At 37.0% G+C, this 15398-nt stretch overlaps 1 protein-coding gene across 27 annotated transcripts in view; it reads right to left on the bottom strand.

Annotated features, from left to right (window-relative positions):
* RIMS2 (regulating synaptic membrane exocytosis 2) overlaps window positions 1-15398 on the bottom strand; it is a 500034-nt gene that overhangs the window by 278326 nt on the left and 206310 nt on the right. For all 27 annotated transcript variants that reach the window (XM_074886104.1, XM_074886094.1, XM_074886112.1 and 24 more), the window contains one exon: window positions 4073-4998. In XM_074886104.1, coding sequence (XP_074742205.1) covers window positions 4073-4998 — 926 coding nt within the window. The remainder of the gene's footprint in view (window positions 1-4072; window positions 4999-15398) is intronic.

The following is a 15398-nucleotide window of genomic DNA, read 5'->3' as shown; positions in this document are numbered from 1 at the left end:
CAGATAACTTGGAAAAAATCTTGGGAGCTTCAGAAAATAGCTCAATAGTAAGAATTTTTTATCCTATGCACAAAAAAGGCAAAGGCCATCTGGTAAATTAGTATTCAGTTATGTCACTAAGGTCAGTTTCAACGTGTATGAACACCTGAACAAACTTCAATCTGCAAAATACGTCTAATTCTGGCACAACCTAAGTTTCAAGTAAACACATTTATAATCTCAGTTATGTCCATTTTATACTGCTGTCATGCACTGCTTCCTGACCTTTTAAATAATGAACTGGTCTGTCACACCATTGGCTCCTCACCATAGTCATGCACTTCCCACCTCACCAAACCCCCTCTCAGCACTTCAGGTCAGTGCTGCCAGGCCCACGCTCCTTGCTCAGGGAGTCTCAATCTCTCTTTGCCAAAGCTCCCAAGACCAGTTCAGCCTTCCTGTCCTCTCTGAACACCCTTTTCCCACCCAGTCACCACCTCTCCCAAACCGCTGCTTCTGTTTCTCAGCCAACCTCAGAATCCTCTAACCTACTGCTCAGGAAGCTCCACATCTCACCTTCCCAGTTATCTTTATCAGATCTGTTTCCTTCGTTTTATCTGTTTTTCCCAGACTACAGGTCACAAGTTTAGCCTACTTGTTCTACTAGCTTTGCTCTCCCCTCTTCTTCTTCTGCTCAGTTTCCACCTCAATCCACTGGTTTTCAGTCTCTCAGTGAGATTTTGTTTTGCATTTCCTAAACCACCTCCCCTTGTTTGCTCATCTTTCTGAAGTCTCCTGATCCCCATTCCAATATGCCAGTCCTCAGCTTAGTTTATGGCCCAAATTTCCTAGTCCAAACATAAGTTGCATTACAAAAACTATGCAGCATCTTAAGAATCCAGCTCTTCTCTTCTGCAGTTGAATCTCCATCTACAATGCTTCTTCACCATGCCTATGTTTCACATGGCTGTCTACTGGGTGCCTGAGTGTTGTCTGGGTGTTCATCAGTTTTCTCTGCTCACACTGTCCCTTGATCCCCATAGAGAGAAGGCAGGAGCATTCCACGGCAATGGTTTCTCTGGCCATTACCAGAAACATGCAGAAAAATGATTTTGCCTTGTCCCCTCCCTGAAAATAAGCATATTACATTTTTAAAAATCAAGGAAAAAATTACCTTAAAGCAGACAGCTACTGAAATGAGATCAGACCCAAATACTTAGTCACAGGCATTCAGTAATAATGGATGCTCTTCCCAGAGCTCTTAATCCAGCAGCTGATCCATGTCTCTGTTGGACTTGTAAAATGAAATAGCTATCTTCATTTTGTATGCATATTTATGTTCCAACCATATATATGTATCAATCCTTTAATTTTGGAGATAAGCTTAAAAAGGCAAACTTTCAGGCTTTTAAGAGCATGTGGCTATAATTTTTCCTACATTTTCGGATAATTCACAATTTTCAGACTAGTTTCTTAAAAGCAGTGTCAGGGCCTTGTAAAATCTCAGATGTAATTCAGTGAACAGCTGCTTCTACAGCTCAGGCCCAGGCTGCTCCTCACAGCTGAGCAGTTCTTAATATTTATTTGCAGAATCTGTGAAAAGATGTGGGTACTCCATAGCAAAAGAGATTGAGAACAAATTATTCTCCTATTTTGGAGAATGCATTATTACCACATCCAAATTCTCACTCTAACATTGCCACCCTTCATCACTCCATGGCCAAATATTTTATATTTAGCATTATATCTTTGGCAAAATGGACTTTGTATGCTGCTTAAAAGGGCAGCTGGGAAATCCTCAGGTCTGGAGAGTTTTTGAAGGGCAGAAGACAACTAATTTGGGGGAGGAGGAACCCATTTTTATAGGAGGCATTTAAAATAATTGTATTTTATCAATTAATGAAATAATGTATTGCAATCCAAGGAAGACTGTAGGGGTTTATGTGCTGGATTCCTTTTGGTGGTATTCATTAAGAAATCACTTGCTTATAGGGACTCTGAGTGCAGGCTGGTTTACATGGTAAGAAAGGTCCATGAAAACAAAAAGAATTTGGTAGGACTTTGTGGGTCTACCTGTAGCAGCTGTGAAGGCTGGATCCAGGTGGTGAGACCCCCTCCTCCTCTTCATCCTAGCAGATCTCTTCTCTCCCATGCCTACCAGAAGCCAAATCTTCCCAAATCCAGTCAAATACTCTTCCAGAGCTTCCACTCCAGGGGTTAAAGAGTGGGAGAGAGATATGAATGGGGCTGAGGATATCATCCAATAATGTGGCCAGGGCTGCTGAGGCTGGCACCACCTGACTCTGGCTCTGAGTACAAGTGTTAATGCAGGCACAGTCAGCAGCAGTCAGACCTCTTCCCCAGTTCAAACAATTGCTCTCTTCCTCTATAAAAAAACAAAGCTGTTTGCCACACTGGTTCCAGCCACAGGCCACCACTGGGTCATGCCAACACAGCTACCCTCTATATATCATGAAAAGTGCTTACAGTAATTCAGTCAAGACTAACAAAACATAAAACACAGCACTTTTTTTCCTGTAAAATTTTGCAAGCTTTTCTCATTCATTTATAAAATACATGCTCAATTTAGCTTAATTCACTACCTGAGAAACCAGCACAGACATGACATTAACTATTGTTATCAGTAATAATGCTCTCTTTGACACTTAAAGTACAAAATTATTTAAGTGAAAGCTATAATTTGTCAGATTATTATGATGACAGACTGAAACATTGTTTGTATAGTGAGTTTTAAATGTATATGTTTTGTATGTTATGTGTACAAAAAATACATTGTTTCTATATTATTCTGTATGCTATGTTTCCCATGCTGAATTTCATCAAAGGCTTTGCTACTACTTCCCGTATATTGATTGTTTCTATTTTCCTCAAGGTTGCTACTAAGAACAAAATTGTGAATACCCTGAAGTTGACTGAAGTTAACTGAAGTTCTTCTCATCAGGAAGACTAAGGGAGGTCAAGGTTTCATCACAATTGTTTCGTGTAAGTGCATGTAACTGGCTACTTTGACCTGGGTGAAATTTCCTTCTATTCTACACTATCTTGCTCCTTATCTATCAGACCATGGTTACAGATATGAAAATTCTGAGTTATTTCACCAACTCGAATTACTTGCTTCAGAACCAATTTGATAGCAATGTTAATAAGAAATAGTAGCAAATTTTCTAATCCCAATCCACAACAGCAGATGACCATTCATAAGAATTAGTAAAGGTGCACTAGCATAAGAATAATAACTGAAAAAAGGCTATAACTATTGTACTTTAGACCAACAAAATATATGAAGGTAAGCAAAGTAATATTATTGGTTTGATCCAGTTTAAAGTGATGGTCCCCAATGCTTTCATATTTAAGTCATACAATACCTTTGGATAGGTTGGGAATCATTTCAATTAATCTTAGCTTTTCTTTCTGACAATCGAGTAACTCCAATATCATGAATCCTAAAAAGTACTAAAATGAAAAAGCACCATAGCCCCACAACAGAAAGAAACCTCCATTGGTATAAACCACATCGGTCATTTTAAATTTGTTTAACAGCTTGAATGGGTTAACTTTATACACACAGGGTTTTTGCAGATCAGATGTTCTTTAACCTGCAGCAGCCAGCATGAAACTGACATAAGCTCTGTATCATGTGCTCTAGTTAATTCAACAGAAATGCGGTCATGCGCCCACACTTGATCCAGAGCAAATATGCACTCGTTGTGATCCAGGAGTACGCAAATCTGGTATTAATGGACATGAAACCATGGCCTTATATGACAGCCCAGCTTTAGATACTTTTCAGATTTAATTAACAGGTTTTTCAATCGGCATATTTTTTCCTTTAACATTAACAAACACTGCTAGTAGCTGTGGTCTTCTTTTCCATGTAAATCATTAACTTTAGATTTAAGTAAATGAAACACAAAATCAGAAAAAGACAACTCCCATCACAACAAACTTGTCACCTCTGAAGGGCTGTAGATATGTGGTTGCAATCAACTCTAACAGGTAAAATAAACATAAAATGGAATGGAACCTAAACCACATCTATATATTGAAAGAGTCAAATAATTAGAAATCTTACCTTTTTCACTAACACTTTCACTTTCAATTTCTACATCATCACAACTCGTGTACTCTGGAGTGGACGCTAATTCCTCTTCTGAGCTACTTAATGAAACCTGGCGCATTTTACCTCCCTTTTTCGTTTTATGGGGCTTTGGTGGTGGAGGTCTGACAGATTCAGACTGGTCTGAGCTGAGTGAATCATTACGTAACATGGTCTCCATCTTTTCACGTTTTGTTTTCCGTACAGCAGAATTGGGATCCAAATGGTGTTGTTTCCTTAATGAATCAGAGCGCCTCATATCTGGTCTTTCCAGAGGAATTGGACTCCTCCTAGGTGTAGGAGGGCTATGATTTGTGGTCCTCTGACGATTGGGACTTGGTCCCTGAGCCTCTCGAGTTCTTTCCATAGAGTATGAACGTTGATTTTCCATGGCAGCCCTGCGCTCAGACACTGATCTTTGTCTTGACGGTCGTTCCATTCTCAGCACAGACATCCGAGAATCTTCCAACTCGGTATTTGCCAATGAGACATCACTGTGTCTCCGTTCATGACGTGCTCGGGACACTTCAGCATGGATACGCATTTGTTCCTCATATGGTTGTGGCTTGACTGGATAACGAGCCAAATTAGGATCACTTCGATATCGTGCCTGGTATTCCTCTTCCCTTCGCTGCCTTTCATATTCTTCCCTGTTTTGTGCATCTTCCTCTTCTACCGGATACTCCTTGGAACGCCTGCGACTCCTTCTGTTGGAGTCTCTATAATCACCCAGTTCAGGTTCTTCATATAACTGAGGCCCACGCTGTGACCGCCTATCTGAATAATCTGATGGTGACCTGGGCATCGCACTGTCTGATGTAGCATACTGTGAATATTCGTCTCTCTCGTCCCTTTGGTCGTATCTTCTGTTCTGTTCTCTTGATATTGATGGGCTTCTTTTCCTAAATAATCATGACAAGAATGAAGAAAGAGAATTCTGTCAATATTTCTTGCAGCACAAATATACAGTTAATGCTAATTAAATGACAGAATGATCTGCTGATGGAAAAAAAATCTGTTCATTGCATTTCTTTGTGAATGTGCTCACACATTTTCTGTACTAAATTAAAGAAAGCATGTCCTGCCACAAATCTGCTTATGGTGCACAGTTTATATCAGGAACAGCTTTAAAAGAAAAATGCTAATACAACATTATAAAATATAGAATACAAATACTTACGCTACTTTGTAGTCATAACAGCTTTGTAAGAACTAAAATTTTATAATCCTCTGTAATCATTTTACAGTGATATAACTTGACCATATACTTCTATTTCATAGAGTTTTATAATCACCATAGAAATTCATGCGAGCTGGATCATTCAGTTAGTTTCACCTTTTAGCCGCCATTATTGCTTAAAAACACACATTTCAGTTCCCACAAAACTATAATGTGTGCCAAGGGCAGAAAACAGGACAGACAAAGATCCAATAGCAGCATTTGTCTAAATCAGATGATCTCAGAAGACCTGAACTCAGAAAACAAAACATTTGTATTACATAAGAAGGGAAAGAGTTTCAAAGGCCTGCCTGTCTGACTTGACAAAAAAATTCTTCACATCCCTATAGGGATGGCCATGGTATTAGTACAAGCATTTGAGCAAGACACATCAGCCAGATACCAGAATGAAGTTCCTGTTCTGCATTAAGCATTGACTCTTTGTCACAGATTATATCTAGCCACAGGCAACAACTGAGGCTTCAGAGGAAGGTGAAAAAAGAATTATCAACAGATATTCTTCCCTGACACTGATAAATGATTGACTGAAGAATGTGATCTTATTATATGCAATATTTTTAATAGAGGATGTGTCTGGAATATACATTATGAATGTTATACGTTCTGTTTGTTTCGATACAGCATTGTTTCCTACTTGATTAGAAGGGATCAGTTAAATAGGAAGTAGTGATTCATAGGGAAAAAACAAGCTGGAGCTTCAGATCCTGCCTTTATCAATCCTAACAGGGTAACAAGCATTTAAAATGCTACTTTCAGACATGTTCAGATTCGTACTTAGTTCTTCATCCCAGGTGGATCTGAAGGAGTTACCTGCAGGAAACTGGAGCAAAGATCCCAGACGCGGATAAAAGACTGAGGTAGGCCTTCTCTGGGATAAAATAGATCATCTCAAGCTTTAAGTAATGAAAATATGTATGAAAATATGAAAAAATGTGTGAATCTGTTTTTGTGTTATCAGCCTTTTCCTCTTATATTTAGTTCTATCTTTATAATTAAGATCCCTTTGAAAATGTTTTCTACCCTCACAAATGGCCACTGTTCCTGAAGGGCAGCCTTGCAGGCAGCAACCAGGAGATTCTGCCTAGTGTCGAGAAGGACAAGAAAAAGGAGAGCAAAGACAAAGCTGTTGTTGCCACAGTTGTCCTAGAAGTTATAAGGAAAGGAAAGGCTACAACTTAGTAAAGGGGAGAACGAAAAACAGGTTCTCCTTGGTGCTCAGGAAAGTAGAAAGGGCTCTGCCTAGCTAGTAGGAGAGAAAATGCTCTTCTCACAGCCAGAAAGGAAACGCGGTCACTGCTCAGCAAGGGAAAATCACAACTGTCTGAGCAGAGCAAATTGGCATCCTGTCTTGGGTACCATACAGGGTCATTAATCTGTGCTTGAAAGATTTGGACTCAGTCTTGCCTTGTAAATACTAGAGTACTTTAGCCTTACAATGGCATCTGCAAATCAGGAAACTAATTCAATCTTGCAAAAATGCAACTCTTCCTGTGAAGCATTGACAAGTAATATAAGCATCATTTGGATGCCTGTTTGCTTATGGTGAAGCTAAGATGTCCTATATGTCTTATTAAAGTGTCATGTTCGTACCAGCACAAATCATAACCTCTGTAAGTTTAACAAAAACCCTATGGATTCTGCTACTGGGAACTCCAGTTGAATTGTTCTAACATGATATGAACAGAGTCATAAGTCTAAAACAGAATGGCCAGTGGGAACAGACAATTAGGACAACAGAACTAGCAGAACCCAGACAATTTGCAAAGACACAGAAGTTTTTATTAAGACAACAGAGATTAGATGTCAAAACTTACTTTAAGGTAGACAAATATTTTTCATTTAAATACTTCAGCTGATGAAAAATATGCCACATCCCAAAATAACTTGTTCCAGGAGCAAATTATCTACATCGCTGAAAACTTTCGCCATGCCTATGACAAAAATGTGTCTCATTTCCCCTCCCCAATTCTGTCCCTCATATAGGCAAAATCTCCTATCTCTATACAAATTCAATTGGAATAGATGGCACTCAACGGATATGCCATTCATCCATGTGGATCTCATTGCAAGGCTGAGACAACTATGTGTGCACATGGAATGTACACATACTCTACTGTTAACACTCACACTGTATATACTCAGTCTATATTACATATGGATCAAGTTGTATTCACAGCCACAGATTTTTGCACAGATTTGACTCTTCAAGACATCAAAACACTCTAGTGAATGTGATATACAGGATCAACTCCATCATGAACTGTGTAACACACAAAACCATGCAAAATCTAGTTTGACAAATCTCACACTGCCTTGGAGCAGACTGAGTGTACACAGTCTTCAGGATTAAACAACTGTATACATGGATCTATAGTAATATAAACAACAGAATATCAAGAATTGTTTTAGCTACTAATTGTTTTAGCTAATATAGGAGATTATACACACACACATGTATACGCATGCATATATCTACGACTCCATGTCACAGTGTCATCATATGGATGTAAAGAATAGTGGACAATATCTTCTGGAAACATTGCTGCTACAAAGTCATGGGGGAAGAGGGTGAGAGGATAAAAAAGATGGAATTTCTGTATGAGTAAAATCACTTATTGTAGACTTTTTGCTGAGGCAAATGTATTTCTATCAGGAAAACACATCACTGAGGAACTGGCACAAGACTTACTAAAAAATCCACCCCTTTTTCTAGCATGAACTATGTTAATGAGAGAAGGATGTGCCAATTTAGCATTATATTTTCATACCTCTTGCAGAAACATTTTCTAACCTTTTCTGTTACATGTACCACAAGCAGTCATTGCCTTTCCTCCATTTTGTTGCTAAGACATGAACATAGGAACACCATTTATCCCTGACAGTAATGTAAAGATCAGCTGGGTCCTCAATCTTTTCCAGCCTTTCATAAAGGAAAAAGCTTTACACGGGTGCCCTGCATGTGTCAACTTCTAGGCTACATGCAAGAATAAGGACCTTCCTGAAAATGCAACCTTTTTCTTCAGAGAAAGCAGCCTGATGGATAAAAGTAACTAATTTAATTTCTGGCCTATTTTGATTAGCACCTTCAAACTCCCTTTCTAATTAATTTCATCCCTGCTGAAGGGATCTAACTTCACTACCAGGATCAAATGTCAGAAGTTGTAATCCTATCCATCAGAAATAAATTAACCGTACCTGTACACCTGATCGGCCAGAAGCCTTGCTGCAGGAGAGGGCTCATCCTGCCCAGCAGACACCATACAACTCAGTATTCAAGCCTGCATTTTTCTTTACTTCTCATCACAACACAATTAGCCCCTCTTTACCATTAGTCACTATTCTTCATTTTAAAAATACCTGCTACAAACACAGTATGCTCTACATTTTAAACCAGTGTTATTAAATCATGGTAGGAGGAACAGTAGTCCTGAAAACTTATGGCAAGTCACTACTATTAAAAACTGCTGTTATTTTTAGATCACAAGCTAATTCTCACTCACCTTCATGAGCCTTTGTCTAATCCATTTCTCACCATTAACTACCTTAAAGATTCCTTAATAAAAGCCTTTCCTCATGTACCTGCAGCTAGATACACCATCAAAAATGGCTAAAAATGGCCTTTCCAGGACTTTCCTGAAACATTAAAAGTTAAGACAACTTTAAATGTGTGTCAACAGCTGTGATACGCACCCTCCAGCTGTCAGCTCAACTAAGCACTACATATCTCTTGTCAGAAGGATTACCACCTTTTCTGAAAAGGTTACCACACCACTGTAAAATCCTCCAGGCTATTGTGATTGCTGCTTCTTTGAAACAATAATAAAATAAAATCTCCATTATGGCTAGAAAGCTCTAGAACCCGCACAAATCTCTTCATCAGGCACATTCTATAAATACTATTTTTTCAAATATACAAACTGAAATTTATTTTCTATTAATTATCACCCTTTTTTTTAATTGTAATTTATCAATACACAACATTTGGTCTTTTAACACACATCTCTTAACCTTACACTGATGGAAACCTTATTTGCAGTGTGCTACAGATATCACTAGTACTATGAAAAAGCAAATAGCATGACTGTAACCTTACCTCCTGCTCATAAAGTTAAATTATTCAACTCCTCCACACTACAATAGGAAGTAAGTACTTAAAATACAGCATAGAAGAATATTAGACAGCTATTCTGCTTTGATGGCTCTGATTTCAGTAATGGAACTACATAGCTTGAAAGTCTTTGACAATCATTTGTATTCTTTCTTGAAGAGCAAACACTCTTCTGCTTTGATTTAGATTTTTAAAAAATTAATCCAAGCATACTGAGGAAAAGGAAATTCTTAAAGGTAAGTTCCCATCACATTTCAGAAGTCACAGATATTCAAAACCACTGTCAGATGTAAAGTATTTATATCACTGTCAAAACTAGACCTCACATCTCCCTGGCTACTAATCTTGTCCTCAGACCAACGGAAGACACATTTGAACTACAGCAAATTTTAAAGAAAATATAATTCTGAAGATATGTTCAAACATATGGGTACCTGAATTCATCAACATTTACTTGGAAATTTTTATAAATAAGTTTTAGGTCAATTAAAAAATAGGAAGGGCTCAGTGGGCCTGAGCCATCATCAGCTATTTGAAAACTGAATTTTCGTCACCTACTTGTAAGACCTACTTATACTTCAGTAGACATTACTTTAATATTTTGTTCTGTTTCCAATAAATCAGCAAGGAACAAAATTGCCTAGAAAATTAAAACTGAAAATATTTCTCCTGCACATATTGTAACTTTGTTTAACTGTTTTCAAGATGTGATCCTTTCAGTACATGAAAGAATATTTCAGAGTAGGTAAAAATTCACATTTCCCGCTGGAACTCTGTCACAAAAGCCATGCCAGAGACAGAGCTTCTTGTTAGAGACCTCATCAAATACACTGAGCACAGTTTTGTCTCTCCTTTACTATATGGCCCCTCTTACAAAAACAGCATTTATTGGTTCCTGAGTGATCATATAAGAATAATTCTACTATTCTAAACCTTTATACTTGTATGTGTTGTATTCAACAGATAGTCAGGCATTTGTTTTAAAGCAACAGTGACAGGGAGAAGATAAAAGACCATCACGACATCTCGCAAAAAAGTTCCTAGGGTACATGAAGGTGAGCTGAACACACTCCAGACCTTGCAACTAGAACTCCCATGACTGCAATGAACCCACAAAACTTGCCATGCAAAATTAAGATCTGGCTGCCTTTCTCAGGGAAGGTCCTACTCTCTCACTGTTAGGTACTCTTATGAAAGCATTTCCACAGACTTCCTTTGCCATACTGAAGAATCTGCAAAATATTTACCTATTTTTGGAAGTGTTTTTAAGAGATTAGCTGGTATTGATTTAACTCCTTTTCTCATTCTCTGCTTATAACCTTTGCTTTTGCTGAGTCACACTGTGCATGATAAATCATTTTGCACACTCTCCAAAGCAGCTATGGCTCCAGCTTATTGAAAAAACAGCTTTTTCTGACTTCTAAGCAGTTCCAGTTTCTACGAGGATCTGTTTTTGCAGTTCTTCTATGCTGTCTAGTTTTATACTAGATTATTCTTCTGATCTGTCTGTTCTCTTCTCCTTGGTTTCTCACCCCACCAAAAAAAAGAAAGAACATAAGCAACCAATGCACGATTTAAAAGGTAATTCATTTAAACAGCCTACTCTGGTTTAAAAAAAAAGGTATTTATTGCATTTCTTGTCCAATATAGTTTTAAACAGCCTGCCCTGAAGTACATCTAACACTCAGATATCTAAGCAATTCTCGCTAAGTAAAGTTCATCCGAGACATTATTTCTTTTCTCATTTCAGCCACGCCTTACAAATTTTATTTTATAGTAACCGTATTTTGAACCATTAAAATCCCTTCCAGCTAAATATCTCCAAACAATAATGAATTAAGTTTACAATGATGATTATAAAATTACTGAAGCATGAGAGTGATACTGCAGATGTTGATCTCTATTAGATTTTATCTGAAAATATAAATTCACATACTGTGGGTTGGTATCAATGGAATGAAAGGAAATCTGTGGTAAAAAAACACTACCACAATTAAATTTACCACTGATACCAGCTTTGCTTTGAACTTGACACAATTGTATGGACATATAAAACAATACAATTACTTCAGAATCACATCTTTAGTATACAAGTAGTTCAACAAAAATTCAGCATTGCAGCTTTCAAGAGTTAATTTCAATTTGTGTGGGGAAAAGAGTTATAACATGGAAAAAACAAGGGACTGATGAACAAAACTAGTGATTTTAACTATCCCTTGCTAATCTACAAAAATTTGGGCAATCACTTCATTTCACAGTTTTTTATTACATTAAGAAAATCACGAATAGGAAAATGGGACTACCAGTAGAAACGGCTTTGACCTCCTTTATTTTGACTGAGTTTCCAGTAGCCCTTATATCATATAATTTGATTTTAGAGAACTGCAAAGAGAGAAGTAAAATAACTATATTTTAATTTTACTGTTCATTCAGCTACACTGAAGAATGCTTACTTTTTACAAATAAACAGCCTGAGATTTGTCCTTATTTCTACTTTTGAACATTTTCAAAATAATATTTTGTTAATTATTTCCACTTAATATATAAACAAGAAATATCTCACCTACTTTTCCAGTAAAATCTCTTGTTAAAAAAGCTAATCATAAAAACAATGCTAAATGGATTAAATTTATTTTGAAAATTGGTCACAATGTGCATTCTAGTTATCTGTCTCAGTATTGACACCATAGAAATCATTTGCAGAAAGGTGGAATCAATTAACAGCTGGCATACAGCAGGATTCAAATGAGTTTAAAACCCAGGGTGTTAAAAGAATAGTAGGTCACAGAAACATTAAAACATAAGAATGAGTTAACACAATACTTAATTGTTACTAAAAAGGACTTAATATAAAATACAAGAAAATTCCAAACTTCTGCATATACTATTTTTATGAAAAGTAATCAAACTTCTCAAGAAATATTTTTGTCACAGAAAATATTATACAATTTAAAATACTAATTTAAAGTACAATAAAGATACTATTCTCATATATCTGCAGCACAATAAGAAGCTTTTCAGTATTTCCATTGAGCTTTTTTTGCTAAAAGTAAAAAATATCTTCCTAATCATCCCCAAAAAGAACAAAAAAATGCTGAGCATTACAATCTGTTTTCACACAATATATTCAGCGTCTTTCTTCCCTGCTTTACCTTTTGATCAGCCACTGCACATCTGGGAAGTAGGAAGCCTCGGGTTCATGAGAATACATCAATTTTTGTTCTGGCTAGGTCTTTCATTTAATCCTCTAGTTTCAGTGAAATCATACAAACAGTCTCTTAATTTTGAGACAGTTTTTTAGATATATTTTGCAATCCCTTCCCCCAAAATGCAATTACAAAATATAAGGCATCTAGGAAAAAAAAAGGTCTAGTATATGAAAAAAACAGCAATTCAAGTCAGAGAGCTGACCCAAAGGGAAGCTATTGAGAGCATGAGCGGAGTGTTATAGTTTAATACTGTTACCATGTGCTGTATATAGCTGGAGGTCAAGTAAGAATTTACCCTATAAGGAGGATTATGGTACTTAGCTGATTAGTGCCTTGCTACAGTACTATTGCCTACAAATGTACATGCTGGCCAAGGCATTTAATTTAAACTATTTTTAAAATTGTGCAGTTCCAGTATTTCATGTTTTGTGTTACTAGGTCCAGCACCTTCTTTGTGTTCTAGGTCTCAAATGAAATTATGTAATATCTACTATTTTTAGTTTGTAACAAGTCAAATTTTGACATCATTTTCAACCGTTAGGCTAAAATAGCTGTAGCATCCACTTCAGTCTGATGTGCTGAACATACTGTAGAACTGAAAATACCTTTTTTTACATACTATTTAAAAAAAAAAAAAAAAAAAAAAAAACAGTGAAAATCAATGGACTAATTATTTCTAGCAACAGTCATCAGAACTCACTTTCAAAATATGGTGAGAATGTGAAAATAATAGAAAGCAAATGTGTAGACAGTCTCACTTGCATTCATTATAACCACATTTTTCCACAATTTCACAAGCAAGGTATCTTCTATCTATGCAGACTAGCTTACAAATAAATTAGGTTTAATATAAAGCACCATAATCCAGCAAACTTGACTGTAATAAATTTAAGCCCTGATAAAGTGGCATGACATGGGAAAAATACAGACTTAGCAGGAACCTAGATCTTCTCCACCTTAATAATAGTGAGTTCATACTCCTAGAAAAGGCATTCGGACACCAAAGATTTTTCTCTCAGTCATCACAGAGTAGATCGCATGATACACTTTGCCTATACATCTAATTTTGAGTCTAACATTTTTAAAATATTTCAGTTTCTTACCACAGGAATTGTTCAGCAGGTGCTTTACCCAGCAGTTGAAAGTATCCTCATTTTTCAAAGGAAGCCTTTAAGTCTGATGAAGAGGAGAATTTTCTTTCAAAGAAACACTCCATTCTTACTAGGGTATTATCACCATTAAATAAAAATATAGCTACTTCAATAATGATCAAACAGTAAGAAAATATCAGCATCATGGCCAGTCCTGTGAGAATTGTTTTGCCTAATAACATCTCTGCAGGCTGTTTTTGATTGTTGAACTCCTAAAACAGTAACTTTACTAATGAATGTGAGTCAGTCTATCTTTTCTTTTTTTTCTCTTTTTATTGTATCCACAATTACAATATATATGTGATACCATACAATGAACTTCAGTTTTAAAATATCTCTGTGGTTCATATTTCAGTCTGGAAGAGATGAAATAGGTCATACTGAGCTGTTTTGATGCCTCTGCAAAAGAGCAAGCAGAAAATAACCTCTGTGAAAATGCCCAGTTTCTTCAGTAATGTGAGGTGAAGGCCCATTATTAAATCCAGTGAATTAAATCAGTGGTGGCTCATCAATGAATGGTGGGCTGTGTGCAGCAGCTTCTCCAAGACAAAGCTGGCAGGCTAAACGTGTTCATGATTGGGAACATCAGCTGGACCACTATGAAATGAGACAGGTGCATTCAATTACCACGGTACATAAAACTTTAAATTTCCAATTCAACAGTCATTCTCAACATGCTGGTGAGACAGGATTAAATGTGTGTATTTTTAAAGCAGCATCTAACTTTCTCCAACATAGATGCAGACCATGTTTACAGAAAAATAATTTGTATTTATGTAAAAAGCCACAGCACCTATATTATATATTGGTAGGACATGACTTTACAATGTTTTTCAAGCTAAAAGAACTTGCTCCACAGAAGTTTAAGTACTGGGCTCGCAATCCACAGTCCTTGTGTGAGCCCAAATGCGTAGGATCAAAGAGTTATGGCTGCCTAGACAGACCTCCTTCAGTTTGGATACCAGGGCTCAGACAGTAGGTAGGGATGTCCACTATGTCTGTGCTGCCTGGGTTTTCAGAGATGCTATGTGAAAAACTTCCCACCATACTACCATGTAGTAACAACATCATGTGCGTAAAAACAACCTGGTTTCCTGAAGTATCAGCAGATGGTAGGGCCGTCCACAATTACCCAGTTCAGATCTCTGAATTAGGTATTTCTACCAGAGCTACTTTGCTTTTCTGCAGTGCAGAGACCAGCTCTGGATGTTCCCCCCTCTTAGTTTCTGATCATCTTTTATAGTTGTCTACACTAGAGCAAGTCTTCCATAAAAGAGGTTCAACATGAACTTTGTCAAAGAAGAAAATTTATTCATTTGTAAAAATCCATATAGGAGATCACTAGCTACTCTAGAAAGTGTGTGGAAGTGAACACTTGGAAGTGAAAAGGGTAACACTGGCTGCCTAGCAGCTTTTATACAGAAAGGTAGCATCCAGTCAGGATGACACCAGTCATCTGAACATCTGACTATCTGAACATCCAGAGGAAAATACCAACCTCTTCTAGCAGGAAGCAAATCAGTGCTGAACAGTCCTTGCAGAACTACCAGAAACATAATAGCATGAAGAAAATTCACTGAAATATATAGCTATG

This window comes from Strix uralensis, chromosome 1 (assembly GCF_047716275.1).
Source record: "Strix uralensis isolate ZFMK-TIS-50842 chromosome 1, bStrUra1, whole genome shotgun sequence".
Lineage (NCBI taxonomy): Eukaryota > Metazoa > Chordata > Aves > Strigiformes > Strigidae > Strix > Strix uralensis.
This window is presented reverse-complemented; position numbering and strand designations above follow the sequence as displayed.